At 54.0% G+C, this 27,554-nt stretch overlaps 1 protein-coding gene and 1 pseudogene across 1 annotated transcript; one reads left to right on the top strand and one right to left on the bottom strand.

The window, feature by feature from the left end:
• Positions 1-1,990: 1,990 nt before the first annotated feature.
• Il2rb (interleukin 2 receptor subunit beta) lies at positions 1,991-21,784 on the bottom strand. Its single transcript, XM_045153476.1, has 11 exons — positions 21,682-21,784; positions 19,809-19,977; positions 15,744-15,857; positions 15,398-15,512; positions 13,932-14,010; positions 11,792-11,897; positions 9,709-9,857; positions 7,612-7,789; positions 6,101-6,209; positions 3,170-3,254; positions 1,991-2,860 (listed from the first exon to the last, which is right to left on the bottom strand). Exons 3-11 carry the CDS (start codon positions 15,820-15,822, stop codon positions 2,129-2,131), a joined length of 1,632 nt encoding a protein of 543 aa, XP_045009411.1. The 5' UTR covers positions 15,823-15,857; positions 19,809-19,977; positions 21,682-21,784; the 3' UTR covers positions 1,991-2,128.
• Positions 21,785-24,458: 2,674 nt separating this feature from the next.
• Positions 24,459-25,306, top strand: LOC101602652 (annotated as a pseudogene).
• Positions 25,307-27,554: the final 2,248 nt, after the last annotated feature.

Here is a 27,554-nt window from a genome sequence, read left to right on the forward strand (position 1 = left end):
TCAGAGCCATCCCCAGTGACATGCCCCTGTAGCAGGAGTCTGACGCTAGGGATAGCTGCAAACTCGATTTGTCTTTGAAGTCTCAGCCTGGCATGGTGGTAGATGCCTTTAATATTTTATTTTTATTTATTTGACAGAAGAAGAGGGAGGGTGGGAAGGGAGAGAGAGAGAGAGAGAGAATGGGGCATCCAGCCACTGCAAACGAACTCCAGACACATGTGCCTCCTTGTGCATATGGCTAATGTGGGTCCTGGGGAATTGAACCTGGGTCCTTTGGCTTTGCAGGCAAACACCTGAACTGCTAAGCCATCCCCTCCAGCCTGAACATTCAATTTTAATAAAACACCTGAGTCTATGGGGCCATACATTCCAACTACCACAATGATAGATGATATAGATAGATTAGATAGATAGATAGATAGACAGACAGACAGACGGGCAGGCAAGTTTAACACTTCCCAAGCCTGGACCTGTGAGGTATGGATGCACAAGACATTTCGTGCTGCCTGCACATGGAAAAGAACAACCTGATTCATAGAAAAGAAAAGGATGTTCTTGGGCTGGAGATAATGGCTTAGCCATTAAGGCATTTGCTTGCAAAGTAAAAGGACCCAGGTTCAATTCCCCAGGACCCATGTAAGCCAGATGCACAAGGTGGCACATGCATGTGGAGGCCCTGACACACCCATTCTGTCTGTCTCTGACTCTCTCTCTCTCAAATAAAATAAATAAATAAAATGTTTTTAAAAAACAAATACATAATGGATGCTCTTTTCTCAATCCTGCTTTCTTCTCAGAGGATGTTTCCCCTTGGTCACCAACAGCTCCCCCTGCTCACTAGTCACCCCTCCACACAGACATGACCAATGTCCAATAGTCAGTGGATTAAACATCATTTTGTTTTATTTTTATTTTTATTTTTGCAGTGCTGGGGACGGAACCTCAAATCTGATGTGCACTAGCCAAGTGCTTTACCACTAAATTCCACTCTCAGCCCTAATATAAGCATCATTTTCTTTTATGGTACTTTGAAAAACTGTATTTAGTTGTGTGCAGTGTTGCACACCACTAATTCCAGCCCTTGGAGGGCAGAGGTCGGAGGATCGCCATGAGTTCGAGGCCACCCTGAGACTGCATAGGGAATTCCAGGTCAGCCTGGGCTAGAGTGAGGCCCTAGCTCAGAAAAAAAAAATTGTATTATTTATTTGTGTGTGTGTACACACGCGCGTGCATGTCCACACATGTGTACAGGGGTGTGCATGCCACGGTGCTCGTGTGGAGGTCAGAGGATAGAGATTAAAAAACATCTCTTCACCCCAGGTCAGGCACCAACCACAGACCAAAGTGCCGATTTCACCTAACTCGAGCTTGGTGAACTGATGGGTTTACTGGCTTATTTACAGGAGGAGGGTGGGCGATCAAAAATAAGTACATCACCGAAAAGCCTCACCCCAACACGGGCGCCCACCTCCTCACAGCTGCATAGATGACATTCCCCCCGCCACCCACACACTCCTCACCTTGAGTTAACTTTCCACCCTCAGTATATTCTAGCACCTTCTGAGAGTAAGAGCAGCCTGGAGCAGAGTGCAGGAGCAAGTGGCTGGGGTCTTGGGTGAGGGTCTAATGCCCCTTCCCAGCGTCTTTTGTTTCCATGAGGGAATGTCAACAGGCCTGATCTTACTGGGGTCTGGTGGGGTGAGGCCACCACAGCCAGTCAGATTAAGATGCGAGTGGCTACGTCATACCCAGAAGTCAGCGCTCCACAACGCTGGAGAAGCAAGTGCTGGGGCAGAGAATGGCACCAAAGGGCCTGGGGAGCCATGGGCAGGTTCTGGGCAGGGCAGGAGCATGGGCAAGTCTGTATTTGGAGAACATGCCATGGCAGGAAGCAAGGACTCCGTGGTTAAAGTAGGGAGGCAGGGCCGACCTCCTCTGCCCCACTCCAGGTCCCAACTAGACCCAGACCAGGGAACAGCAGCAAGTGGGGTTCAGAAGAGGACCTCTGGGTGTGGAGGGCTGGCTTGGTGGGAGGCCATGCGAGTGGGGATGACCAGGCAGCTCCTTGGCAGTGGACAGTCCTCAAGGAGGGCGCTGACAAATGGTCCGGCCTCAGGCCTGGTAAACGTCACAGGCAGTCGCTGCCTCCCACCTCTGTCTGTAGCAGGTGGGTAGCATCCTGAGCCTGGAGCTCTTGGAGGGACAGGTAGGCATCCGTGTTCAGGTCCAGGCCCCAGGCAGGAGCTCTGTCCTGGCCTTGCTGGCAAGGGCTGGCCTCAGGGATACCAGCTTCTTCCTCGGTGCCCACTGCAGGAACTTCCTCCCCAGCATCTCCCAGAGCCAGCTCCAGGGGGCACTGCAAGTCCACCAGGTCAGGGTCTGTGGGGGCTAGAGGGTCCTCCTGCAGTGAAAAAGCCAGCCTTGCCTCTGATGCCACCTCACCTCCCAGGGCAGCTTGGGGGATACTTGGGCTGCTGAGGAGGCCGGGGGAGAAGTGCAGGAGGTCGTCTCCAGGCGGGAGGGTGCAGTAGGCGTCGTTCTCCCCGGCCAGGGGCAGGAGGGGAGAGCCTGCGGGTACGCTCTCCTCCATGCCCTCCTCGGCACAGGGGTCATAGGTGAAGTAGACCTGGCAGGCCTCGATCTCCAGGGCATCGGGGAGGTGGAAGAAAAAGTAGCCCTGGTTAGTGAAGCAGCTGGTCTGAGACTGGCCGCTGGGCGAGGGCGAGGGCGCCTTGTCCTGCTGAAGCGGGAGCAGCTGCGCGGCCTTGCTGTCGTGGTCCAGCACCTCCAGCGGAGAGATCTCGGGCGCAGGCTCAGCAGGGTGGAAGGAAGACGAGGGGAAGGGGGAGGAGAGCCACTTCTGCCGGAGAAGGTAGAAGGGTGAGCGGGCACCTGGCCTTCCTCCCCACCCCGCCTGTGCATCCTCAGCTCCTCTTCCTCCCCTTCTTCCTCTCTCCATCCTCTTCTTCCATGCCTCCCTCCTCTCCTGTTTGTCCCCTCATCGCCTTCCTCCTCATCTTCTTCCTTTTCCTTTCTCTTCTTCCTCCTCTTCTTCCTCTAGCAGTCAGCTAGGACCCCCGCCAGGAAGCTCCCTTGTACTGTGGCTGGGCCACCTTCCCATCCCATTGTCGATCCCGCTCCTCTGTCTTTCACCCTTTTTTGCTCCTACCTGGAGGTCTCCTCCATGCTGGGAGTTAAGCCGGGAGAAGAACTTGGCGGGGTCTGGGATGTGGTACTTGAGAGCCATCTTTAGCCTGGTCAGAGGAGAAGGGGACGGGGTAAGGGTGAGACCAAGGGACCGGGTGTCCTGCCATCAGCTCCACAGCCTGAAGGCAGGGCGAGGCTGACCCATGCCCAGTCCCTTACTCAGTAATAATGGCAGAACTCCCTAAGGGAGGGTAGGTACTGCGGTGAGATGGGTACTAGGGACATAAGAATGAACTGCAGCGAAGGCCTCTCTCTCTAGGAGCCAACATTCTGAGGAGGAGACAGACCCGACCCAAGTGTGCAATGGGAGAACTCATTTTGTAGACACAGAAGAGAGGCTGGTTCATGGGAAGGATCCAGGGTAGGAGAGAGACCACACAGGCCAGAGAGAGAGGTAGTCATGGGTGTGGTGGTCAGTCTCTGGCTGTCCACTTGACAGGATTCAGGCTCACCATGGAAACCAATCTCTGGTCACATTTGTGAGGGATGCTCTAGATTAGGATAGTTGAAGTGAGAGGACCCCCCCCCCACACTAAACTGTGGGCGGCATCATTCCATGGGCTGGGTCCCTGGTCTGTATAAAAAGGAGGAAGCAGGATGGGGTGATGGCTTCGCGGTTAAGGCCCGTGAAGTTTAAAGACCTGGGTTTCGGGCTGGAGAGATGGCTTAGCGGTTAAGTGCTTGCCTGTGAAGCCTAAGGACCCCGGTTTGAGGCTTGGTTCCCCAGGTCCCACGTTAGCCAGATGCACAAGGGGGCGCATGCGTCTGGAGTTTGTTTGCAGAGGCTGGAAGCCCTGGCGAGCCCATTCTCTCTCTCTCCCTCTATCTGTCTTTCTCTCTGTGTCTGTCACTCTCAAATAAATAAAAAATTAAAAAATATATATATAAAAAAAAGACCTGGGTTTCATTCTCCAGTACCAACACAGGCCAGATGCACAAGGTAGGGCATGCATCTGGAGTTTGCCTACAGTGGCTGGAGATCCTGGTGCACCCATTCTCTCTCTCTCCCTTTTATTCTCAAATAAATAAATAAATTATATTTTTTAAAAAAAGGAGAAAGCAAACTGAGCATTTCTTTCTCTCTCTTTCTCTCTCTCTCTCTCTCTCTCTGCCTCTTTCTCTTTTTAAAAAAATTACATTTGTTTATTTATTTGAGAGAGAGAGAGAGAGAAATGCTCAGCTTAAGAACAGTCATGTCAGGTCCTTTAGCCACTGCAAATGAACTCCAGATGCATGTGCATCTGGTTTACATGGGTCCTGGGGAATCGAACCAGCGTCCTTAGGCTTCACAGGCAAACACCTTAACCTCAGCTAAGTCATTTCGCCAGCCTGCCTCTTTCTCTTAAATAAGTGAAATAAATATTTTTAAAAGGTGAAAGCTAGCTGAGCACTCCTTTCTCTCTCTCTCTCCCCCTCTCTCCCTCTCTCCTTCCTCCCTGCTGATGTGATGATGTGACTCCAGCTTCTGGCCCTGCCATGCCATCCCTGTCATGATGGTCTACCCTCTGGAACCGCAAGCTGAAAGAATTCCTTCCTCCCTTAAACTGATTTTTTGTCAGGTATTTTGTGCCAGCAAGGAGAAGGCGACTGACAAGACTGCTCAACAGCGTGTGGCTGCTCAGGGACAATGAGTGGGACCATGCTCAGCTCACGTTCTACCTGCCAGCTCAGTGCCCAGGGCCCCGCGCTGCCATCTGGAGAACAGGGCACCCTTTCTGATTTGCATCGATTTGCATAAAGGTTTCAAGAGGCCAGTGGAAGCGCTCAAGGGCCGGTGCATTATGGGTACGAAGGGAGCGTCGGAGAAGCGCGTGGTGGCTCGGTTGGAAATGGGTTGGAGGGCACAGAAGATGACGATGAGGGCACTGAGCCCCTCCTTGGGTGACGGGAGAGGGAACCCTTCCCAGGCCCAGAAACCAGGACATGGCAGAGAGGGACTTCCAGGAATAGAGTGTGGGGAGCATGGTGTGTCTGGAGCCCAGCCTGGGGCTAGGGAGACTGGCAGAGGAGGAAAGGAGAAACGGAAGTACTCAGATGGGGGCTGAGGGGATGCTGCTTTGCTGTGTGACGCCGGGCAGTTCAGCTGACCTCTTTGATCCATTCTCGCCTCAGTTAGGAGGGCACAGAAGCTCTAAACTGCACCTTCCCAGCACCTTGGAAAGTCATGGACACACGAGCTACAAAGCCTCTTGGGAGGATCAGGGCTCTCCCCAGGGAGCAGGGGTCCCCTTGGGCAGCATATCACCTTGCCACTCTGCTCCCCACCAGGCCACCTTCCACAGCACAGCGGGAACCACAGACACCAAATCTCATCCCATCCCAGTGCTGGGGAAACCCTCCCGAGCTGCCAAGCAAGCAGCCCCGCATCCTCCCCGTGGCCTTGAAGGCCCCGACAAGCCTGGCTGCTATCTGTGCCTTCAGGTTCAAGGTCAGCTTTCTCTCCTGCCCCATGCTGGTCTCTAGACACACCATGCTCCCCGCACTCTATTCCTGGAAGCCCCTCTCCTCTTCCTACCCGAGGCCTCTGCACGTGACCGAGCTCCACCACAGAGCTGCACTGCATGCATGGGGTTGGCTGTTGTGACCCCAGCTGAGGTTCCTTCAGTGGAAGACTTGGGCAGATTCAAGAGGACTCCTTTGGCCCGCTGACATGAACCCAAGTCCTGAGAACAGAGCTCCAGTCGGGCTCCATGGATCTCTCTCTGCCTCATCAGCTTCCATTTATTTTTTTTTGGGGGGGGGGGTCACAGCGACTGGCTAGCTATTGGGTAGGGGGCAGAGGGAGAGAAGGGTGTGTGGGAGCAGGGGCTCAGACGTACAGCCCAACTGGGCAAGGTGTGGGTGAGAGAGAGAGAGAGATGAATGGGAAGAGAAAGGCAGGGAATTTCCTTACCATGGCCCAAGGCACCCACAGTTTGCCACGATGTGGACACTGACCAAGAAGCCAAAAACACAAGCAAGACCAAGGAGGAGCTGGTAGAGCCACGGCAGAGTTAGAAACTCTTTGGCGTCTGCAGAGGATGGGAGACATAGGAGAACGTGAGAGGCGTGTTGACTCAGCAGGGTATGAAAGCCACAGTTCCCCTGGGGCAATGACCTACTGGGTACCAGTGTCTTACTGGACTTATCTTTGCTGGGTCTGGGGATTTCTTAGGTCCCACCCTCTTGAGGAAACCAGATATGGTGTGATGGTTAATATCTGATTGTCAACTTAATAGGATTTAGAATCAACATGGAAACAAATCTCTGGTCATGTATGTCTTTGAGGGAATTTCTAGGTTAGATTAATTGAGGTAGGAAGACCCCTCTAACTGGGAGACACCAGCCCATGGGATGGGTTCTGAACTGTGTAAAAGGGGAAGCTAGCTAAGGATTTAGCACTCATTCCTCTCCTGAGACGGAAATCGGGATGAGTTTTAGAAGGCCCTGACCCCAATTATGGCCTGCACTGTATAGAATTTGTACTGGTCATGTCCTGTACTGCACAGTCTTTTGTATTGAAAACTTGCCTATCTCATACTCAAGGACTCTGGTACTGGGCCAGGGCTCTGGGCTCTGAGACTTAACAATAATGAGACTAGCTCAAGAGAAGGTATATAAGCTCTGAACCACCAAGAGTCAGGGGCCGGGCTTGGGGAAGAGGTTTCCCTGGGCCCACACTGGCATGAAAATAAACATCCTGATAGTCAACTCAGCCTCTGGTGCCGGTTTTGGGGTGCCTCAGTTTCCTGTAACACACTTCAGCCTTGCAGGTATGACAATGTGATTCTGGCTCCTGCTGTGATGGTCTCCCCTTGAAACTATTATGAGCCAAAAATGACCCCTCTCCTTCCTTGAGCTGCTTCTGGTGGGTATTTGATTCTAGCAACTAGAAGTAACAGATACCTGTGACCTTAAATGGGACTTGGGACATCCCCAGGGCCGCTGAGTTCCAGACAGAGCCTGTGGCCATGGTGGCCAACCTTAACCTCAGCAACTGCAGCCCCTTTTCCAGCCAGCTTCCTCTGAAAACCACACCTAGAGCCTCCGTGTCACTTGAACTTGAGCTCAGACTTTGATGTGACGAGGGCCAGGGGTTCCCCATTGGTACAGTAGACCCGGGGTGCCCAGGCAGAGGGGCTATGCCAGCAGAACTGCCTCTCCTCACGGCCCCTGTCCTGCAGGTGAGTTTGGGGAAGAAGTGGTCTTGGGCCCATGCCAGAACTAGGACTCTAGGGTTTCCAAGTGGGGAACAGGAAAGGGCCTGCTATTGCCCCACCCCCCACACACTGGCCATGGCCAATCCCTCCCGCCTCATAAACCCTGTCTCCACCTGGTAAATGGGCCGACAGAAGATGCAGTTAGCTGATGTAGGCCCTGACTCAGTGCCAGCAGCTTCCCAGAGCCTCTGGACCCCTTCCCCACTGCCCACCATACCTGCTGGCTTGGTCCGAAAGGCCAGGGGCTGACTCCAGGGGCTCCAGGCCCTGTGGTGGCCTCGCTGGGCCCTGACCCGCACCTGGAACTCGTACGGGGTGTCCGGGGTGAGCACCTCCAGGTATATCCACTGCTGCCTCTGGCGGAGGCTCAGCAGGGGGGCGTCCTGACAGAGATGGCGGTGACTCAGAGAGAGGTTGCTGGGAGAGTCCCAGAGCGCTCCCCGCTCCCAGCCCGCCATGACTAGGCCTGGGCTTCTGGCACTGAGGGTACCTCTAGGCCGAAACAAGAGCAAATGCCACCTTCCCCCGACCCCTCATCACATCACCAAGGCCCCTCTCTTGCAGGGCAGTTTCTCTCTCCCTTCCATGAAACTCCCTCGGGCCTCTTCTCTTTCTCTAGAGACTCTCCTCCTCCCTGACGCTGGCACTCCCTCCTACCCGCTCTCCCTCTCACCTTTCTCTCTCTCCCTCTTTTTCTTCCCTTCTTCCTCTCTCTCGCCCATTTACAGCAACATCTTAAACCCCAAAGAAGTATTTGTCTTGGTGCCTCTAGAATGCAACCCCCAAATCTAACAGTTTTCACTGCCCACCTCACCTCTCATGGCTGGGCCAAGAGGCCAAGCAAGCAGCGCCTTCACCAACCTTCCCAAGGGCTGCTTTGGAATCCCAGATTCCAGGATTACCCTACGCCCCTCTCCTCGCTGTCCCCCACCAGCTAACCCATCTGCCAGTCCCCGGGTTCTTCCAGGGGGACCATTCTGGAGCCACTCCCTACTGAAGGGTAGTGTCCATGAGGCTAGAGAGAGGGAGGTGTGCATAGCCCTGACCCCCACCTTGGCATGCCTCTCCCTACTTCCTGTCCTGAGAACTAAGCCACTTCCTGTGTCTTCAGCTGCCCTGGGTGTGAAGTAGCCTGGTTGTCGGGCACAGGTAAGGCCCGGGCCACGGAGGGTCAAAGTGGGCCTGAGCTGCCAGGCACGGTACAAGCCTGGGGACACAGGAGGTCGCAGCTGGCCTAGACCCCGATAACTTCTGGTCTGAGGCTGGCAGGAGGTGGGGGCCACTCCCTCTCTGAGGATGCAGCAAGCCTGGACCCCGATAAACTCGGGCCTCAGCCTGCAGGAGTGAGGTCGCTCCCTCCCCCAGCCCAGGATACCTGGGCATCCTGATAAGACTTAGGTTTGACTTTCCCCAGAGCCTTGTGACCTCTTGCTGCTAGCCCGGCATGTCCCTGTACGTTAATGAGGTATCAGCCAGCAGCCTTCGCACAGCCAATCCTGAGACCTGTACCCTTTTCCCACCACTACTTAGACCTCATGACCCTTTCCTGCTCACCCGTGACGTCACGACATGCTAATTAGGCATCAGCAGGACCTTTGAACCAACCAGTCCCCTTATGACCCGTACCTACCCATACCTCTTCCCGCTCTTTCACAAATGCTTATTAACCCATTCCCCTGACAAATAAACGAGCTGTTCTCTGAAGCTGCCTCCCGGGTGTTTCTTCCCGTCACACTCACGTCCACTCAAGACCCTGCTCCATAGTTGCCTGGATGCCCCTGGGAGACCAATGCGCAGCGGCCCCAGGGCGGCCAGAAACCCCACCTGGTCACTCCAGTATGTCATCCCTTCCTGTTCTACTTAGTCTCTGTGGGCCAGTCTGATTCCCCCGCCTCCCCAAAAACCCATGCCCACCATAACACTCCTCCCGCAGTGCCCAGCACGTGCTCGGTGAACATGCTGAGGGATCCATTCAGCAGTCCAGGAGCGAGTGCACGAACGAAACGCCTCAACCTCCCATGACCCTTGGTGGGAGCACGCGGCATGGGGAGCATGCCCACGTGTCACAGGTGGGCAGCCGTTACGTCTCACAGTCATGAACCCGCGCCCCGCCCCTGGGCTGTAAGGACAGGGGCTGATTGGGAAGCACCGAGCGTGGCGGCGGGAACGGGGTTGGCTCAGCCACCCACCAACTCCCTGGGGCTGATGGCTCACAATCCGATGGAGAAGTAAGTGACAGCCCATGAGCACGCCCCAGGCGAGGCAGAGACGGCAGGGCAGTGAGGAGGGGTGACACGCTCACCTCCCACCTGCTGCCAGGGGCCCTGGTGCGGGCCTCAAACTCCAGTTCTTGGAGAATGTAGTGAGAGACGAGGTGGATCTGCCAGCTTATGTTGCAGGTGTGAGTCTCCACCTGCGTGACCTCCAGGGACAGGGGAGCCATCAGGCGAACTGCACCAGGGAGACAGGAGGGAACAGTCGTCAAGCATCAATGGTTGAGAAGCACAGATCCATGGTTCAAGCCAGGCCTCCATGGTACCAACCCCACCTCCTCTGCACCGGCCAGCCTCCCCTTGGCATTAGCCAATCCCTCCAGGAGCCCTGTTCTCTGCTCAAAGGGTATGGCCTTCCCTGGTCACACCCTCCCCCTCGCCCGCCCTGTGGCTTTGTCTTATTTGCTACTACTTGATCTGGCCTGAGAGACTGAATATCTATCTGGTTCTCTCTCCCTTTTGTGCCCTGGGCCTGCGATGCCTGATGACTTTGTGTCTGTTGAAGGCTGGATGCTTGAGAGACCATCCATTATTGATTTACCCCCTGCTGTGTGAATTGATAGCTCAGTCTTGCTCTGGGGAACTGATCTGAGAGCTCTATAGTATAGCTGGTGTTCCTTATTTATTCCTATATATCATTTATGGTTTTATGTTCATACATATACATTTACATAGTATAAAACATAAGTATGCAAATAAGCACATTTATATGGTATACTATATAAGTATGTATATTCACATTATATACATATATTATATAGTGCAGAAGTTTACATATAATCTATATCATTTATGTATAAATTAATATTTATATATTCAATATATTAGTATTTTTGTTAATTATTAATACCATGGTTTTTTTTTTTATTCTGGCACTGGGGATAGAGCCCAGGCACATGCTGGGAAAATGTGCCATCTCTGAGCCACATCTCCAGCCCTCATGTATTTAAAAATATATTTATTTATTTATTTATTTATTTGGGAGAGAAGCAGAGAAAGAAGTAGGCAGAGAGAGAGGGAGAGAATGGGCATAATGCCAGGGTCTCCTGCCACTGCAAATGAACTCCAGATGCACGTGCCACTTTGTGCATCTGGCTTTGTGTGGGTACTGGGGAATTGAACTCAGGCCGTCATGATATGCTAGCAAGTACTTTTAACGACTGAGCCATCTCTCCCGCCCTCATGTATCTTTAGTTTGATGGTGGTGACATTCCTCTCATTGTCCTGAGTGTACAGTGTGCACAGTGTGGTATATATGTGGCATGTTGTGGTGTGTGTGTGGAGCATGCAAGTGTGCAGAAGTGCATGGCTCGGGCACACACAGAGGGCAGAGGTGCCCACTCTGCCACTCATCTTTCTGTTTCCTTGACATGGAGTCTCTTCCTGATTCCAGAGTGCCACTTTCCAGTTCTCCAGTCTCCCTTCCCCCACAGGCCTGGAGTGGCAAGGTGGGGGATGTGAGTCAAACTCGGGCAGTCTCGGGCCCTCGTGCCTGATGGGCAGCGCTCTTACCCACTGAGCCACCTCTCCAGCCTAATTATACCATTTTATGAGCTACATTACTCTCAGTTTCTGAAACTCTGAGGCCTTTACTGAGTACTGACTTATTAGGTACTTTCTGCGGCTCAGCTCATACTCCGTCTAACCATGAGGACTCCGATATCCGCATTTTGGAGAGAAGTAAACTCGGGCTCAGACATGCTCAATGCTGCCTAGATCCCACCCTCTAGTCTACCTCTTTCCTAGATGTGGCTCCCAATATCAAGGGACACACACAGTCTTTCAACAAACCTCCCCAGAGCACTGCTCTGATCAAGCCTGGTAAGGAAGCCTTGAAGAGGAGCCCCCCTGGGTGGCAGAGACTCTGTCCCTGGAGACCTCCCAGCCCAGTGAAGGAGACAGAGCCACCCACAGTGACAACAGATGACCTCTACTATATCAGAGGAGGTAGGAAAGGGTGGGGGTTGTGGGATGTCCTCCTGGACGTGGGGAGTCTTCACTGAGCCAAAGGTGGCATCTCCCAAGTGGGAAGAGCCTTCAAGGCAGTGGGACCAGCACAGAATGGGCTCAGAGACCGACAGGACCCCACCCGCCCTGGCTCTCCTCACTCACAGTGTTCAAAGGGCTGGAAACCCACGCTGTTCACCAGGCGCCAACGCTCCCCTTCCCAGCACACCACGCTGATGTTAACCACGTCAACCGAGGTCAGCTTCTGCGACTGCAAGAGAGGAAGGGCACGCAGGTAGCTGCCAGCGGTCACAGGACAGAAGGCAGATCAGTGGACATGACAAGGTGAGGACACACCCTGCCATGTGCCAGGCCATCTAAAGCAGGAGGTATCAAACGTTGTCTACAACTGGCCAGGCTGCCAACATTTTCGGCATGTGGCACAGACCACATGGCCTCCATACAGCTCAACTCTGTCTGCCATCATTCTTTGAAGAAGCCACAGAGAAGATGTGAGCAAACAGCAGGGCCACGTTCCAATAAAACTTTATTTAAAAGCACAGTCAACAGCTGAATTTGGCTCTCCCCTGACCTAACGCGAAGTAGGCTTCCAGAGGAGGAAGGGAGTTCCCCATGAAAGAGGCACCTGACACTTGATAGAGCCACCTCTTGGTTGCTCTGGAGGGAAATGGCCAGGTACTGAGCAGTCATTTCTGAGCAGTCATTTCTCCCATGTCTGTGCTATCCAACAGCAGTCCCTCCCCACCCTGCTCTGAGAGCCCTGAGGTTTGGGGCTGGGCCCACACTGCTCCGCTGGTTAGTAAGAAGCCAGGTTCACATGAGGCCATCACATCCCCAGCCTCATCGAGTGACCACAGCACTGAGGGCAGGGGACCACAGTGTGCTGAGTGACCACAGCACGGAGGACACCGTGTTCTGAGTGAGCCTCCTTAGCGGGCAGCTGCCCACAGGCTGCAGGAGGAAGCTTGGGGCCAGGCCACAATGGGGCGTGTGCTCAGGCCTGGAGTGGCTATTCGGCATCTAGGCTTCTCCAGCCTACACAGACCTTGACGGCCAGAGCTCCCCAACTGGCCAGTCAGGACACACTTCCTCTCTGTGCACCCGAGGGTGCTGATCTCGCTTCTTACGGCACCCGTGAGGCCGGGCTTGCCCACATCACGGCAGTATGATGGCGTATTATTCCAGGTGCTGCCCCAAAGGGGTTCCAGTGCTGGATTCTGGGGAGCACTTGCTCTCTGCTATGCACTGTTCTGGACCCTCTGCACGAATTATCTTATTTAATTTTCTCACCGCCCTCTGAGCTGTGGGTCCCGTCAGTCACTACTCCCATCAGAGGACAAGAAGACTGAAGCACAGAGAAGGTTGGGGACTCGCCTCAGGTCACACAGCTAGAAACTGGTGGCACCAGGAGGGAAACCAGGGCCCCTGCTGAGCTCCAAGGGTGGGTTATAGCCATGGTCCCAGAGGCTGGACATTCTCGGGCTCTACCGTGTGACCTCCCTCTTCCCAAGCTCTCCATGACTCTTAAGAGTGTGTGAAAAAACCTGCAGCAATTCAGCTTGGGCTTGCTGGGGCCAGCCACCCACTCAGTTTGCCAAGAAGGCTGGGCCACACATCCACCCGGATGTGCCGGGGGCCCTTCCCTGGAGCAACTCGGAAAAGCCCACCAGAGACCCACAGGCCTGGGGTCAACCCCAGCTCGGTGGCTTGTGGCTGGGTGACCTTGGGTAGGGATCACACCTCTCTGACCCTTTGATTCTTCATCGGTAAGGGTGACGCTGGCTTCTCCCATGGCATGGTGAGAGTCTGATGGTGGCCGCGCCCACGCCTACTTTGTTAGCACCCACAGTAAAGTGCTTCATCTCCCAAGTGAGATTCCACTCTTGTTCCCATTTTATGGATAGGGAAATTGAGGCAGTGAAGGGGTGCACGGTCATCCGGCCACTTGAGATGGTGCTAGGGCTGGGACGCCAACCTCAGGCACTGCGCTCTCCTCCCACCCCCACCCCACCCCTGGAATGCCTCAGTGCATTTGCCATTGACACTGGGACACTGTCCCTGTTTGGTAGAGAATTCAGAAAGGCGGCAGGACTCACAAGCACACAGAGAGGTTGTGGGACAAACAGTCCAAACAGATCCAGGAAGGGGGCAAGCCCGTCCCCCTGCCTCCCGCCCCGCAGCCTCGGCCCCCGGGTCTCAGGCGCGTAAGGGGCGCAAGCCATCCCCGAGGCCTCGGGCTGCAGCTGCGAGGACGCCTCGCAGCCTCTCTGGCCTGGCTACTCACATCTGGGGGTCCAAGAATTAGGCTGCAGGCCCAGGAGTCCTGTGTCACTGGGAACAGCTCACAGGTGACGTTCCAGGACCTGGCAAAACAAAAAGAACATTAGAAAACAGAGGTGGCTCAGTGGGTGAGGTGTTTGCCACGGCAGCATAAGGGCCCCGAGTTCAATCTCCAGAGCCATGTCAAATGCTAGGCGTGTGGACGTGCTCCTGTACTCCCGGCACTGGGGTTGAGGCTAAGACAGGGCTTGTAGGCTAGCTAGTCTAGACTAATCACTGTGCCCTGTGTTCAGTGCGCGACCCTGTCTCTAGAAATAACAAGGTGTGGAGTGTTGAGGAAGACCTAACCTCAATCTCTGGCTCCATGCAGACACATGCGTACCAATGGATGTATGAAGACATATGAACACACAGATATATGCAAAAAACCAAGCACGAAACACAAGGAGGGAGCCACACAGCTGCCCAGGGACCCATCTTGGGCCCTCTATGCTAGTGACGGGCCCCAACAGCGGGCAGCCTGGTAGGCTGGGTGACAGTCAGCCCAGTGCCAACCCAGGTCAGTGGGGCACCAGCTGTCATATGTGCTCCCGGGGCTCCTCCCCTCAAGGGCACCGTTCCCTGCCCTTGGCCTCCCAACCTGGTCCCCAGGAGCCATCATAATCTAGAACCCCCTTAAAGCACCTTGTGTGGGAGCCAGGGCTCAAATTCACCTTTATCCCCAGCCCTCCTTGTCCCTTGCAGCTCCTTCACCCTTCTGCCTCCGAACTCCCTCTGTGTCAGCCTCCTCCCATCCCTGGTGTGCCCAAGGCCTTCACTACTGAGCTTCACCGACTCCCTCCTCACCCCTAGGCTCCCTTGATCTGTCCCCACAGGACAGCATCTGCCCAGGTCATGGCCCTTCTCCTCACAGCTGCCAAAGGGAGCTCTCAAAATCCACGATTAGGGCTGGAGAGATGGCTTAGCGGTTAAGCGCTTGCCTGTGAAGCCTAAGGACCCCGGTTCGAGGCTCGGTTCCCCAGGTCCCACATTAGCCAGATGCACAAGGGGGCGCACGCGTCTGGAGTTCGTTTGCAGAGGCTGGAAGCCCTGGCGCGCCCATTCTCTCTCTCTCCCTCTATCTGTCTTTCTCTCTATGTCTGTCGCTTTCAAATAAATAAATAAAAAATGAACAAAAAAAAAATTTAGAAAAAAAAAAATCCAAGATTACCCAAAGATCTTGGGGAGCACCCGCAACCTGCCTCCCCTAGCCTACGACAAGGAATCTAGCCTTGACACAGCAGCCATTGTCATTCAACTTCCTTGTTCTCAGCTACAGCCAAGAAAGAGGCCACCCTGTGCTGGGGACCTAAGCGGCTGAGTGGTCCAAGGTCAGAACCAGCTCCTGCGATGTGGGGCTCCGATCTGCAAGATTCACAGCTGGGAAACCCACGGCCTTAAGGTTGTGTGAAGTGGCCGGTCCGCGCTCACCGGTAGTTCGACTGGGCATGAAGGCGGCAGGACGTGGCCTCCGAGCCCTCCTCCCGGCTCCACACGCAGGAGATGTTGGCTCTCGAGTTGTAGAAACATGCCAGCTGGGGGGCACCTGTAGGCAAGGTGGGGTGCGAGCGGTCAGCAGGGCACACCCAGCCTCCAGACCTGACCGTCAACCAACTTCTGGCACACAGGCAGGGCAGGGACAAGGACAGGGAGGAAGGGCCTGATCCTCTGTTCCCATTGCCCCATCCCTCCTGAGAATCAAGGGCCAGGACAGGCTCCAGCGGGCTGTGACCTCTCACCCAGGGGAAGCACAGCTGTCCAGATGCCCAGCCCTCACCTTCCACCTCCGCAGGCGTAGCCAGGGGCAGGAGGACTACGAGAAGGTAGGCGCACGGAGACACAGCAAGGATGGCCATCACATCCACGGGGCAGGGCTGGGGACGGAAGAACCCTGGGGAGAGAAGAAGGGGAGAGGGCAGCGAAATGAGCGTGGCCCAGCCAGGAATCCTCGCTATGCATTGTGGGCACACTGGGCAAGGGGATGGCTCGGGCCCCACACGGGAGGCAGCGGGACAGCACGAGAATATTTTAGCACACCACTCATGGCAGCATTGTTTAGTTCAGGAAGGTCTTGTTTAATATCATCTGGCTATGGTTATGGAAGTAACGTGAAACTGGAGCCACAGATGTTTCCTCACTATACACACACACACACACCATGGTCTTCCATGAGAATGGGGACATTTGAGTTTTGTTCCTTCCCTAGTTCCCAATTCCTAACAGTGCCTGCCACAGAGCAGGCGGCTGCCAAAGGATGGACAATTGAAGTAATGACAGAGCAGGAGGTGCTGGCCAGGGGTCCAGGGGTGGGTGGGTTCCTGGCTAGCCTGCCCTCACCCTTCACAGGACGGGCTCAGAGAAGTCAGGGGCTGGGCAGGAGCTCTGACTTCAGCCCTGGCAAGCCCGGCAGGTCAAGACTAGCTTCTGGCCCATGTGGCTCTGGAAGCCCACGATGTTTCTGGAAGTAGAATTCTTTTTCCTTCCCCAAAGTCTAACAGCCTCATAGGCAAGGGAACTCTGGACTCCTGGGTTAAGAGGAAGATGCTGGGCAGCCCTCCCCCATAGAGTCCAGACAGGGCAGCCCCACACCTCCAGGATGGAGCCACCAGGAATGCTACTCAGGCCCTCAGGAGGGGAAGGAGGCTGGGTAGGAGGACATCACCTACTCCCTACCAGGGCATAAGTAAGGGTGAGCAGAGGCTGAAGGACTCTAGCCATGCCAACACCGACGCTCTGGACCATCTAAGAACATATAGCCTTGCTCACAGAGGGGATTCATGTTGGGCGTGGTGGCGCACGCCTTAACCCAGCACTCCAGAGGTAGAGGTAGGAGGATCGCTATGAGTTCAAGGCCAGCCTGAGACTACATAGTGAATTCCAGGTCAGCCAGGGCTACAGTGAGACCCTATCTCGGAAAAAAAAAAAAAAAAAAAAAAACACCAGATAGAGGTTCATAAAGCAGTTCTTATAATTCAGCTTTGAAAGAGCTGATGGCACCTTAGGCAAATGAAGACCCAGTGATGACAGGGAATTGCAATGACAGCATCACGGTCAGGTGGCATGAGCACGTGGCAGGCACTCTGAACACCGCGCAGGTTCGCTACACACTCACTCACCTGAGGAGGTGGTGCTTTCGTTATGCCCGTTTCACAGATGAGGAAATGGAGGCATAGAGCGCTGTGTAAGCTTCTGAGGACCTGGCCACATCCCCACTCCCCTGGCTGCCCAGGAGCTCCTGCAGACGCCCAGGAAGTCTGGCCGGGCGCTGCGTCAAGGACAGGATGCAAGATCTCTAAGCCCGCTGAGGCTCTGTTAACACTGACACTTAGCTCAGGGTCCCTGTCTCTAGCTCCCCAGATCTGCCCCGAGGAGCGTCTGCTGCCAAAGCCCGTATGTCCCAGCAGCATGTAGCCCGCCTTCCACCACAGCGGCCACACCATGCTGAGCAGGGGACTTTGGGGAAGAACCCTGCCTTCAAGGTCCAATGACTAATAAGGTCAAGGACTCTTGGCTGAGTCTAGCCTCGCCATGAGAACACCTTTTGTGACCTGGGCTATGAATGCACAGGGAGATATCCCTCTGCGGGGTAGGGAGGGAGGCATGAGAAAAATGGACGGGTTAGGGGCTAGGGGAATAGCTTGTCTATAAAGTGCTTGTTTTATATGCATGAATACCTGAGTTAGATCCCCAGAACCCATGTAAAAATGCCAGATGTGTGGGCTAGAGAGATGGCTTAGTGGTGGAGAGAGAGAGAGGAAGGAAAGAGAGAGAGAGAGAGAATGGGCGCGCCAGAGCATCCAGCCACTGCAAACGAACTCCAGACGCGTGCGCCCCCTTGTGCATCTGGCTAACGTGGGTCCTGGGGAATCAAACCTGAGTCCTTTGGCTTTGCAGGCAAGCGCCTTAACCGCTAAACCATCTCTCCAGCCCCAAATAAGAAGATCTTAAAAGATGCCAGATGTATTGACACATATGCGCATAATCTCGGGGCGGGGCAGGCAGAGCCAGGTAGATCTCAGTACCTCCCTGGCCTGCTATTCTAGTCTGATTAGCCCAAGTTCGCAGACAGTGAGTCGCCTTGTCTCAGAGAAACAAGAACTAGGTGGATGGCACCTTGCTGAGGAATGACACCCGAGGCTGTCCTCTGGCCTCCACATGCATGTGCGCGCGCACACGTGAACTTACACACGCATGCGTTCTTATAAAAAGAGACGGCAGGCCGAGATCACTTGGGTAAATAACGGGACTGCTGTAAGGAGACTGGGTCGGAGCAGGCAAAGCAGGAAGCAGAGGCAGGAGCTGAGCTGGGAGCTCCCAGGGAGAGGGGTGGTGGCTCTGGTCCCAGGGGAGAGGAACAGGCAGGCTGGGAACTGCTGAGAGTCCCTCTGGCTTCCCGCTCCTTGCACCACAGAGCCTCCAAATCTCCAAATCCCCAAACCCCCCCACACACTGCCCACCTCGGCCCTACTTGCTCACTTCAGTGTCTCTTCTCCTGGCTCCCCTTCTTCCTGTCTTCCCGGGTCTCCCCAGCCCCACCCCTTCCTCCTATGGGTCTCTCTCCAGCTCAGGGACTCCCCAGGCCCAGCAAAAGCCCAGCTCTCCTGCTGTTCAACTGTGAGGGCTGGGTAGCTGTGCCACCTGGTCCTGATGTCTCAGCTATGCCTGGGCTCGATCCCCTCATCCTCACACCCAGCCAGACAGGAGCCCCCAGAAATAGGGTAGCCTTGTGACAATGAGCCCATTTTGCTCCTTCTCTACCCTCTCAGGCCAGCCACGTGTCCTTCCAGCCTGGCCAGAAGCATGTCCCTCTGCTCTAGCGACCACTCCAAAAGCTTCCCTCCAGCCACCGCCTGCCAGCCTAAAGCCTCAAAAAGCTGAATTTCCCTCAGCAGCCCAGCCAGCCCTTCAGTTGCACATATGGGTGTGTGTGAGCATTGGGTGGGGGGATGTGCATTCCCACAACACCCCTCTATGCCTACCCAAGCCCTTGGCTCTGGACTTGCTCCTAAAGGCCTTTCCTTGAGTCCTTCTTCCCCCCATCATCTCCAAGGCTCTTGTTATTCCTTAAGACCCATTCCAAAAGCCTCCTCTCCCCTGGACATCCTACCCTGAGCCACTGTTCCTCCCTCCTGGGTAAAGAAGTCCTGGCCAGGCAGTTTACTACTGTGCAGACTGCTGAACCTGCATTACAGTGAGTGCCCAACAAATGCCACGGGCTGAATGAACGTGCTCAGAAGTCCTCAGGACGGCAGGCACTGCCACTGACCCCAAGGACAGCACTCACCACTCGTGCCTACTCTGCCAGGCCCCTGCCAGGCTCTTCCCACTCACCAGCCTCTTCTCTCCTCTCCGCCCTGGGGCTTTGCAGCAGCTCTGGCCCCACTATACAGACAAGCAGACGGAGGCTTTAAGTCACTGCTTGTCCTGGGCCAGGAACACAGAGCTCAGCCACACCCAGGACTTCCCTGCCCTGTGGCATCAGGGCCCAGCAGGGCAAGAGTTGATCAGTAGGTGCTTATCCCGGGGGCCGGAGCTCCAAGAAGTCACTGTGGGCTCACTTTTGCCCAACTCACCATCCCACAGGAAGGCCCTGGAATATACAGACCCTCCAACAACACAGGGCGCTTCAGAGAGCATAGAACCCAACCAAGCCCCCCACCCAGCCTGAGCCAAACATTTCATTGTGTCAGCTTTTTGTGGGGGGCACCGTGGGTCTTTGATGAGGGGGTCACCCAGGCCAGGCCCAGGAATTAGGGTGACTTCAATCCCAGAGGGTCTTGGGACCTAAACCCAGGGAAGAGTAATAGGGATAAAAGGCAAGATGACAAGGTCTGAGCCAGACCTCACGGTTCACAGTAGAGTGGGAAAGTCGCCATGAGCACCTCCGCCCATCCTGGCTGAGGAGAAGCGGGAGTGTCCACCACGGGCAGCACAGGGGAAGAGAGAGTGGAAGGTTCCAGCAGGGTCAGGTGGGGGACGCTCCAGGCGGTCTCAATGGTTGCATCCTTCTCCTGCAAGGAGGAAACTGAGTCTCAGGGAGACTGCGGAAACTGCTGAAAGTCATACAAACCAAGGCCAGCTTCGGCCCCCCAGGACAGCACGCACAGCCCTCCGTGACAGCACGCACAGCCCTCCGTGACAGCACACACAGCCCCCCAGGACAGCACGCACAGCCCTCCGTGACAGCACGCACAGCCCCCCAGGACAGCACACACAGCCCCCCAGGACAGTACGCACAGCCCTCCGTGACAGCATGCACGGCCCAGGACCTCAGTCGCAGCTGCTCTCCACCTGGGGGCTTGCCCAAGCTCACCCTTCACAACCATCAGACCACTCCACCCACCTTCTGACTCATCTGTCCCACCACAGCCTCTATGGAGATTGTCATCCCATGTCATCAGTGTCTGAACTAGAGGCCAAGCTGCTCAAACTGGGTCACCTGATTTCCAGTTCGATGATGACCCCACTGACGACGGCGGCGACGATGATGATGATGAAGACACATCAGCAGTGGCGGACACCACTCTCCCTGTCCCACACCGTCCCAGCCCCGTGGGGCTGTTTCAGCGTGCACTTCTCATAGCCCAAGAGTAACAAACACCTCTTGCTGCTCTTTTTTGGGTGCAAAGACTAAGGCACAGGCAGCCTTTTGCCCAGGCTAGAGCTGGGACTTCACTCAAGCAAGAGGGTCAGCGAGGTAAGCAGAAGGTGGGTGACTAGGCACGTGCCCTCCTGACTTCTGGCCTTGGAGCCCCGTTTCCATGAACGTCTCTAGCTACCTTCACACACACATATACACACACCCATGCTCCACACGTACTCTAAAACACCGCACACTGATGCACTCTCTCTCTCCTCTCTCTCTCTCTCTCTCTCTCTCTCACACACACACACACACACACACATACACAGCACTTGTCTCCTATTGTTCAACTGCACGTCATCTCCAGGCAAAGCGTGGGGAAGGACGGGGACCCTGAAGGATGTCTCTGATCTCTCTCCAGTCACCCATCTGTCCCTGGGTGCAGCGGGGGGAGCCTACAAACATGGCTGAGGGTAGAGTCTCTACTCCTGACAGCCCCAGAGGTAGAGTCCAGTGCCTAGAGCGGGTGGCCTGTCTAGTCACCCAGCCAAAACACACACACACATACACACACACACAAATACAAGCTCAAAAGCAGCCTCTCACCTCCAGCCCAAGGTTCCTAGAGATCTGGCTTCTCAGCCAGGTCTCGGAGGGGGCCCTCTCTCCTCCCTCAGCCACCAGGCTCCTGAGGAGCACTTGCTAGGCTGGGCCCTAGGCAGCAAGAGAGTCAGTCCTCAGAGAGCAGACGTGGCTTCCCCATGTCCTTCTCTCATTATGTCCCCCTGGGCAGCATCGAGTCTAGCCACCCACCTCCTTCTCCATCCTTCTGGGCTGGAGGACCAGCACAGAGGCCAGAGAAGCCCACAGTGGGCTGGGAAGGAGCAGCCTGGCCCAAGGGGCTGTGGGGTGTTTTTAAGGCTAGAGTCCTGAGAGCTAGACCACCCCATCCCTAGGGCGTCCCTAAATACAGGGTGAGCATCAGAGCCCAGGAAGAAAACTGACTGCTGGGGGAACTGAATCAGCCAAGTGCCCCCTCCCATGACCTTCACTGGCTGCCCCTGGTGGGGGGGGGGTGAGGACAGGGTGGTGGAGATTCCTGGGCTCCCAGGGGACCGTGCAGAGGCATCACCTGGCTGAGACAAGGGGCCGTGGCGCCGTCCTCCCTCAGGTCCTCGCGAACGCTGAGTCCACTGCCATCCCCTGCTGCACAGAGCAGGTAACAGAAGGCTGCCAGGCCGGCAGAGACTGAAACCCCAAGGCGAGCCCACTTCCTGTGCAGAGAATGAGGGGGCAAGGCCCAGTGGGAGGCGGGGAGAGTAGGGTGATGAGATAGCCCGAAACTCCTGCACCTAGGGCCCCGATAAGATCTCCCTCCTACGCTGGGGTGGCCACCACGTGTGTGTGGCGGCACACTCACACATGTGTGCACAAACACACAAACAATCTCACATAGGGACCTAGCAAAGACCCCCCACACACACACTACTCCCGCCCCATCTCACAAGGCTGCCCAAGCCTCATGTGTCTTCCGGTCACACACACACACACACACACACTAACACCCACAACCATGGCCCTCTAAGTGTCTCTGGAGCACTCTAGCCTCCTCTGTGCCCATCTCTCAAAGACTTCTCTCCCCTCCCCAGCTCTCCCCCCCCCCCCCCGCCTTTCAGGAAGCCCCTTGCTCCGGTTAGCCTTCAGAAGTGACTGGTTATCAGGGCTTGGTGAGACATTTGATGACCACTGATTGAAACTTCTTTTTTTTAATTGGTGCTAAGGATCAAACCTCCAGCCTTGTGTAGGCTAGGCAATCTCTCTACCACTGAGTTGCATCCCCAGTCATGATTGGACCTTCTAGAACATTCTTCATTCTCTTAACTCGTGGTTGCTTCTTCTTTGCTTTTTCCCCTTTTGGGGAGATGAAGGTCAGCTTACAGTTTCTCTTTTTAATGATAATGAGTCATAAACTTCTGGTTATTTCTAAATATTTATTTAGTTGAGAGAGAGAGGATCTGCAAACAAACTTCAGACACACGCACCACTTTGTGTGTCTGGCTTAACATGAGTGCAGGAGAGTCAAATGTGAGCCAGTAGACTTTGCAAGCAAGCACTTTTAACCACTGAGCCACATCTCCAGCTTCTGTTTAAATGAACATCTATTTACATGTCATGTCACAGGTCCATGGACCATGGGGAGTTCAATGCCCAGGGCTCAGCTTTCTCTCTTCCTCTCAGTTCTAATGCCCTGTTTGGAATAGGGACCGCCTCTTCTAAGAAGGAAGGAGGGGCGTGCGGAGAGGAAGTTTGAAGGACAGCTCAATAGACCCTCCCATCCTCACAGACACCAGAAAGAGGAATTGAAGATCCTAAAAAAAGACTGAAGTACAATTCCCTTCTGTGGAGCCCAGAACAGAACTCCAAGGAGACACATGGGGGGCACCGTCTGGGGACAGCTACCCCAGCTGTGTGACCTTGGCCTCTCTGAGATTCAACTTCCTCACCTGTAAAGTGAGGCAATCAGGGCTGGAGAGATGGCTCAGTGGTTAAGGCACTTGTCTTCAAAGCCTAACAACCTAGGTTCGATTCCCCAGTACCCACATAAAGCCAGATGCACAAAGTGGCTCATGTATCTGAAGTCTGTTTGCAGCAGCTGGAGGTCCTGGTGTGCCTATTCTCTTGTTCTATCTCCTCTCCTCTCCTATTCCCTCCTCTTCTCTACTCATCTTTATCTCTCTGTATGTGTCTGTTTCTTGGCTTGAAAATAAGTAAGTTATATATATTTTTTTTTCTTAATGAGGTAATTGTTAGTTTTCATTATGGTGACAAAATACCTGAGCAAAATCACCTCAAAGAAACAAAGCTGTATCGGCTCACGGTCTCAGGGGTGTCAGTCCATGGTTGGCTGTCTCCTTTGCATTTAGATCTGTAGCAGGGCAGAAACAACATGGAGGAAGGATATGGTGGAGGGAAACTTCATCTGTCCACTAAGAAGGAGAGAGAGAGAGAGTCTGGGAATAAAACAGATCTACACAGTGACCCACTTACCCTAACTGGGGTTCATCTAACAACCCATTCAACTCTGACCTTACTGAATCACGGTCCAATTACTCCTATCAGTGCCCACCAGCTGAAGTTCAAGCCACCTGCACATGCGTTTTTGGAGGAGACACCTCATATCCAGACTGTTGCAGGGAATCACAGTTCCTGCCCGGGTATGTCCCGAGGATTCTCTCATAGGTATACGTCAAGCCTCAAATGTGGCCACACGCGTGGCTTGCAGTAACAGCCAGGGCCTCCCTGCTGGGATGTGAATGTGCCCCCAAACCCTCATGTGCTGAAAACTCCATCCCACATATATTGACAGCAAATAGAGGTGGGACCTTGGGGATTCACTGAGGAGAGAAGGGTGGTGCCCCTACCACAAAGTTAGTGGCTTGCTGTGGAAGAGAGGCTCAGAATGCACTCTGTTTCTCTATGCGATGCCCCTGTCATGCTATGATTCAGTGGGAAGGCCCTCTCCTAAAGCCACTGCTGTGACCTTGGACTTCCAGGCCTCCACAAGGCTGTAAGCTCAGAGAGCTTCTGTTCTCTACAAATGACCCAGTCTGTCTCATTTGGTTAGAGCCACAGGAAGTGGACAAAGGCTATATTTCCCACCCCACTTCCCTCCTCCTCTAGACAGTCTTCCACGGCAGGAGAGGGTGAACATGACTAAGAGACAGCACATTTCCTAAGCACAGGATGCTTCTAGAAGCTTCTCAGAATGACCAGGTGAGGGAGGGCTGAGAAGAACACTTTTGTCCTCAAGCCCTCTTGGCGAACTTGAAATCATTTCCTCCCTTCTGATAAATGGAGTCAGTTGAAAAAAATTAAAACACAAGTATACTCTCTCCTCTGCCAAACAAGATGCTGAAAGGAAAGAAGGCCAAGGGGAAGAAGGTGGCTCCTGCTATCGTAAAGAAGCAGGAAGCCAAAAAGGTCGTAAATCCTCTCTTTGAGAAAAGGCCCAAGAATTTTAGCATTGGACAGGACATTCAGCCCAAAAGGGACCTCACCTGCTTTGTCAAATGGCCCCGTTACATCCGGCTGCAGAGGCAAAGGGCTATTGTGTATAAGCGGCTGAAAGTGCCTCCTGCAATTAACCAGTTCACCCAGGCTTTGGACCACCAAACAGCTACCCAGCTGCTGAAGCTTGCCCACAAGTACAGGCCAGAGACTAAGCAGGAGAAGAAGCAGAGGCTGTTGGCCCGGGCTGAGAAAAAAGCTGCTGGCAAAGGGGACGTCCGACTAAGCGACCCCCTGTCCTTCGAGTGGGGGTCAACACCGCCACGACTTTGGTGGAGAACAAGAAGGCTCAGCTAGTAGTGATCGCACATGACTTGGATCCCATTGAGCTGGTAGTGTTCCCACCTGCCTTGTGTCGCAAGATGGGGGTCCCGTACTGCATCATCAAGGGGAAGGCCAGGCTAGGGCAGCTGGTCCACAGGAAGACGTGCACAACCGTTGCCTTCACACAGGTCAACTCAGAAGACAAAGGAGCCCTGGCTAAACTGGTGGAAGCTATCAGGACCAACTACAATGACAGATATGACGAGATTCGTCACCACTGGGGAGGCAATGTCCTGGGTCCAAAATCTGTGGCTCGCATTGCCAAGCTGGAAAAGGCAAAGGCCAAAGAACTGGCCACCAAACTGGGCTGAGTGTACACCACTGAGCTTTCTGTACATACAGATAATAATAAACACTGTCCTTCACCCTGAAAACACACACACACACACATACACACACACACACACGTATAAGAAACATCCCCAGGGGCCAGAGAGATGGCTTAGCCATCAAGGCACTTGACTGCAAAGACTAAGGACCCAGGATTGATTCCCCAGAATCCATATTACCAGATGCACATGGTGGCACATGTGTCTGGAGTTCGTTGGCAGAGGCTAGAGACCCTGAGGTGCACATTCTCTCTCTCTCATTAAAAAAAAAAAAAAAAAAAATTTTTTTTTTTGAAGTAGGGTCTCACTCTGTCTCAGGCTGACTTGGATTTCACTATGAAGTCTCAGGGTGGCCCTGAACTCATGGCGATCCTTCTACATCAGCCTCCCAAGTACTAGGATTAAAGACGCACATCACCACGCCTGGATCATAAATAAAATTTTTAAAAAATGAAATGAAAAGAAACATCTTCAAGCAAAGCCAGAATCATAAAGCCTGTTTGTAACAAGGTGGTGTCAATACAACTTTGTCCCTGAGGATGAGTTGACCAGCCCCCCCCCTCCCCAGGTACAGCCCAAGCTTCTTCCTCCTCCCCTCCATCCTCCCCTCTTCCCTTTAGTCAGCAAATATTTACTAAGCCCTGAAGGCCAGGCCAAGCCTACAATCTTCTGAGCTGTGGGAGCACAGAGGAAAACGTGTAGTGGCATGAGAGAGAAGAAGGGGACCGCCTGTTCCCCACACCCTAAGCACCCTCCTCCCCAAATATCCCCAGGACCCCATTTCCCAGCCATACCTATGAGAAGGTGGAACCTAGGACTGAAATTGGCCAAGTGGAATATGACTGAAATCATAAAACAAAGAACCTTCATCTTTGTTCCACCTGTCTCCCTGTTCTCCCTGTCCTTCCAACCGCCCTTTCCACTTTCTTTCTATCCATGGCCATCTCTTTCCTCACTTCTCCCCCACCCCCACTTCTCTATCTCTCTCCTCCCCTGCCGGAATACAATAAAGGCCTGGGAAGCTACAGGTCTTAGAATCTAGGAAAGGTTGAGGACCTAAAGGTCATCCCTCACAGACAGTCTCAGATGACCCACCCTGGTCTATGAGGACAATAAGGAACAAGCTTCACCTACATGATTTGGCCTCTGAGAAGTGTTCTTTTTTAATTTTTTAATGTTTATTTATTTATTAGAGATAAAGAGAGAGAGAGAGAGAGAATGGGTGCGCCAGGGCCTACAGCCACTGCAAATGAACTCCAGGTGCATGTGCCACCATGTGCATCTGGCTTACATGGGACCTGGAGAATTGAACCAGGATCCTTAGGCTTTGCAGGTGAGCGCCTTAACTGCTAAGCCATCTCTCCAGCCCGAGAAGTGGGTTTTATCCTGACCAGTGAAGGGTTAATAGTCTTCCCTGAAAACTAGACAGAACTAAAGAGTTAACAGCTATCCCTAAAGCTTGTGGGTAATAAAGAAGTTTGGCACCTTCCCTGATGGATGTACTCCCCGTAGCCTAGACGGCCTTGAAGGACCAGAGACCATCTGAGTGTCCTCATTCCTGGCTGAAGAAGCCTGTTCTGAACAAGGACACAGGCAGCTACAATTTTCCTATCAACTTCACCGGTACAGTCTGTTTTTCTCAGGATCCTCCTTATAAACTTATACCCTAGCCTGGCCCAGTGCTTCAGCCTTCGTCCTGCGGGAAACTGAGGCCCCTCGCTGTTTTCTCTAATAATAAACTGTCTGTCTGTAGAGACCAAGTCCGGGGTTCTCTTTTGCTTTTCTCCTACACTTTCCTTACATTTCTGGTGCCATGACTCAGATACCCCTCCATGGCTTTCGGGCTGCATGCCCCCTACCCCTTCCTTTCTCTCTCCTCTCTACCTCCCTGCCAATGTTTCACTCTCTCAGGAATAGAAAAGCTCACTGTGCTCACTAGTCTGAACCGAACAGCTGCCTGTGACCTGAAGCCTTCCCTCCTTCCAGCTTGATCCTGGGCTGCTTCTCCTCCTCCTCCCACGGGACTCCCGAACCCCAGACTAGAGGCCTCGCGCCACGTGGCCTGCTGCGTCCCCACGCTCGTCGCATTACGACTTCAGGACAAGGCATTTGTTCTCGGTGTGTGGCAGAGGCGCCCCACCCAGACCTTAGAAACTCCCGGAGTTTCTCACCTTTCAGTCCGTGGACAATCGGAGACTCTGGGAGCCTCCCACATATTATTCCACCAGACACCCCAAGCATTACGAATTCGAGAAAACTCCATCCTAGTCCTTGAGTTTCGTTT

The sequence above is a fragment of the Jaculus jaculus genome, chromosome 6, assembly GCF_020740685.1.
Source record: "Jaculus jaculus isolate mJacJac1 chromosome 6, mJacJac1.mat.Y.cur, whole genome shotgun sequence".
NCBI lineage: Eukaryota > Metazoa > Chordata > Mammalia > Rodentia > Dipodidae > Jaculus > Jaculus jaculus.

Coding starts and splice junctions, on each gene's coding strand:
- Il2rb (XM_045153476.1), bottom strand. CDS start 15,822: ATGGCCATCCTTGCTGTGTCTCCGTGCGCCTACCTTCTCGTAGTCCTC. Junction 14,011..15,397: donor CATGCCCAGTCGAACTACCG/GTGAGCGCGGAC, acceptor TTGTTTTGCCAG/GTCCTGGAACGTCACCTGTG. Junction 2,861..3,169: donor AGCATGGAGGAGACCTCCAG/GTAGGAGCAAAA, acceptor CTTCTCCGGCAG/AAGTGGCTCTCCTCCCCCTT.